This window comes from Phascolarctos cinereus, unplaced genomic scaffold (assembly GCF_003287225.1).
Source record: "Phascolarctos cinereus isolate Bilbo 61053 unplaced genomic scaffold, phaCin_HiC Scaffold_4;HRSCAF=312, whole genome shotgun sequence".
NCBI classification, from domain to species: Eukaryota; Metazoa; Chordata; class Mammalia; order Diprotodontia; family Phascolarctidae; genus Phascolarctos; species Phascolarctos cinereus.
In genome coordinates this window covers 104,243,665-104,245,543 of record NW_027555847.1, presented here as the reverse complement: position 1 = coordinate 104,245,543, position 1,879 = coordinate 104,243,665, and the positions used below count along the sequence as shown (strand labels likewise).

Genomic DNA, 1,879 nt, shown 5'->3' with positions numbered 1-1,879 from the left:
TTAATGCTTCAAAAGATCTACAATTTCATCGGTGTCTTTACTCCTTCTACCATTACAAATCATAATCCCTCCATGTTTTGTTAGTTATTCTAGCCAAAAAAAGAAAAAGAAATAAAACAATAATAATAATAATAATAATAATAATAATAATATAATAATAATAATAATAAAAGCAACAAACAACCCTGTGATCTACCCTCTCTGCCAATAGCTAGGCAGTGGGGAGCCACATAATGTTCTTGAGTGGAAGAGTTGCATGATCTAAGTGATGAGTTAAGGACATTACACAGGGGGCAGCAGAAGTTTGAAGGATAAGCTAAATAGAGGAGAATCTACAGCTAGAAAGACCATTTGTTAGGCTGTTACAATAGTCTAATTGGTAAAAGATAAAGGCTGGAATTAGGCTGTTTTTGGCAGTGGATTGGGGGGACTGGTGAAGGAGAGGAAAGAGGATTTCAAGGTCTGAGACTGAATGACTAAAAGGATGATGGTGACATTAACAGAAATAGGGAAGTTGGTGGAAGGAGCAGGTTTTAGGGGGCGGATGAATTCAAGTTAAGGAATCTGAATTTCAGGTACTAGGAAGTCACGCAGGCAGAAAGGTGTCCATCAGGCATGAGGAGCTCTTGGAAAACCTCGGGAACTGAGGGTCTGCATAGAAGCCAGTGCTCTCTTGGAGTAGCAATGAATACAATCACGCCAGGTAGATTGGGGGATGACATAACTTCCCACGAGGCTGCCGAAGAGCTTCCAGCCTGTTTGCTTGGTTCTCCTGGTCTGTCTTTTTTTCCCCCCCCCCACCCCAGGAAGTCAAAGATGGCCAGGAAGATCATCACAAACACCAGGGAGAGGTGGAGGCAGCAAAATGTCAACAATGCCTTTGCCAGGCTGAGGAAGCTCATCCCCACTCACCCCCCAGATAAAAAGCTGAGCAAGAATGAAACCCTGCGACTAGCAATGAGGTACATCAACTTCCTGGCCACCGTCCTGGGGGAGCAAGGCCTGCCGCAGACAGGAGTGGCACCTCATGGGAGCGTCTTGGGACTATTCCGGCAAGTGCCCTGCTTGCGGAGCCTAGAGGACATCAGTCCCCTGGAAGACTCTAGGGCTCCCTCACCTGAGCCAGACAGCCACCTCCCACAATGCTGGCCAGAACCTTCAGTTACAGAGCACTGAGCAGGGAGAGTCCTCTGTGTTTTCTTCGCACCCCTCTCCACCCCCAACCCCCTCCCCCTGCCCCCCCAAAGCAACCTCTTTTTCAATAGTCTTATTTTACTCCTTATTTGTTTCATGAATAAACTATAAGAGATGATACTACACAGGCACAATATTTATTGAAACCCTAGATTATGTTAATCTAGTTTCCATTTTTGCAAGAGTTCTTAACCTGGAGTCTCTGAACTTTAACAAGAAAAATTGATAATTGTATTCCAATGTAATTGTTTTCCTTTGTAATGCTATGTATTTTATTTTATGAATTTAAAACCTTATTCTGAGAAAGGGTCCATAGTCTTCACTAGACTGCCAAAGTGTTCCATGACTTAAGAAGGGTTAAGAACTCCTTATTTAGGAGGAAAAAGAAATGATTCCCTTGGCTAGTGGGTTAGAGAGATGAATAGAAAACGCTTCAGCAATAACCGGCTTTTACGACAAGTTACACCTGAGCCAGTAAACTCAAAATTAATTCCCAGAGAGAATAAGTTAGGAGACAGCAGTTTAAAGACAGAGGCACCCATGTGATAACTTTTGTTGATTAAGAGGGCCTTCCTACTTCATGCATATGTGATAGACAATGTCTGTAATAAAGGAAGAACAATTAAAGAGTCCCAAAAACTGGAAAGGTTTTAAAGGCCACCTAGTCTAGTAACCCCATCATTTT

The 1,879-nt window shown here is 42.8% G+C and overlaps 1 protein-coding gene across 1 annotated transcript; it reads left to right on the top strand.

The window, feature by feature from the left end:
* The first annotated feature begins 816 nt into the window (after window positions 1-816).
* Window positions 817-1,178, top strand: TAL2 (TAL bHLH transcription factor 2). Its single transcript, XM_021002204.1, has one exon. It carries the CDS (start codon window positions 817-819, stop codon window positions 1,174-1,176), a length of 360 nt encoding a protein of 119 aa, XP_020857863.1. The 3' UTR covers window positions 1,177-1,178.
* The last annotated feature ends 701 nt before the right edge of the window (window positions 1,179-1,879 follow it).

Bases quoted from the DNA above. Each gene is read 5' to 3' on its own strand.
- TAL2 (XM_021002204.1), top strand. From the start codon at position 817: ATGGCCAGGAAGATCATCACAAACACCAGGGAGAGGTGGAGGCAGCAA.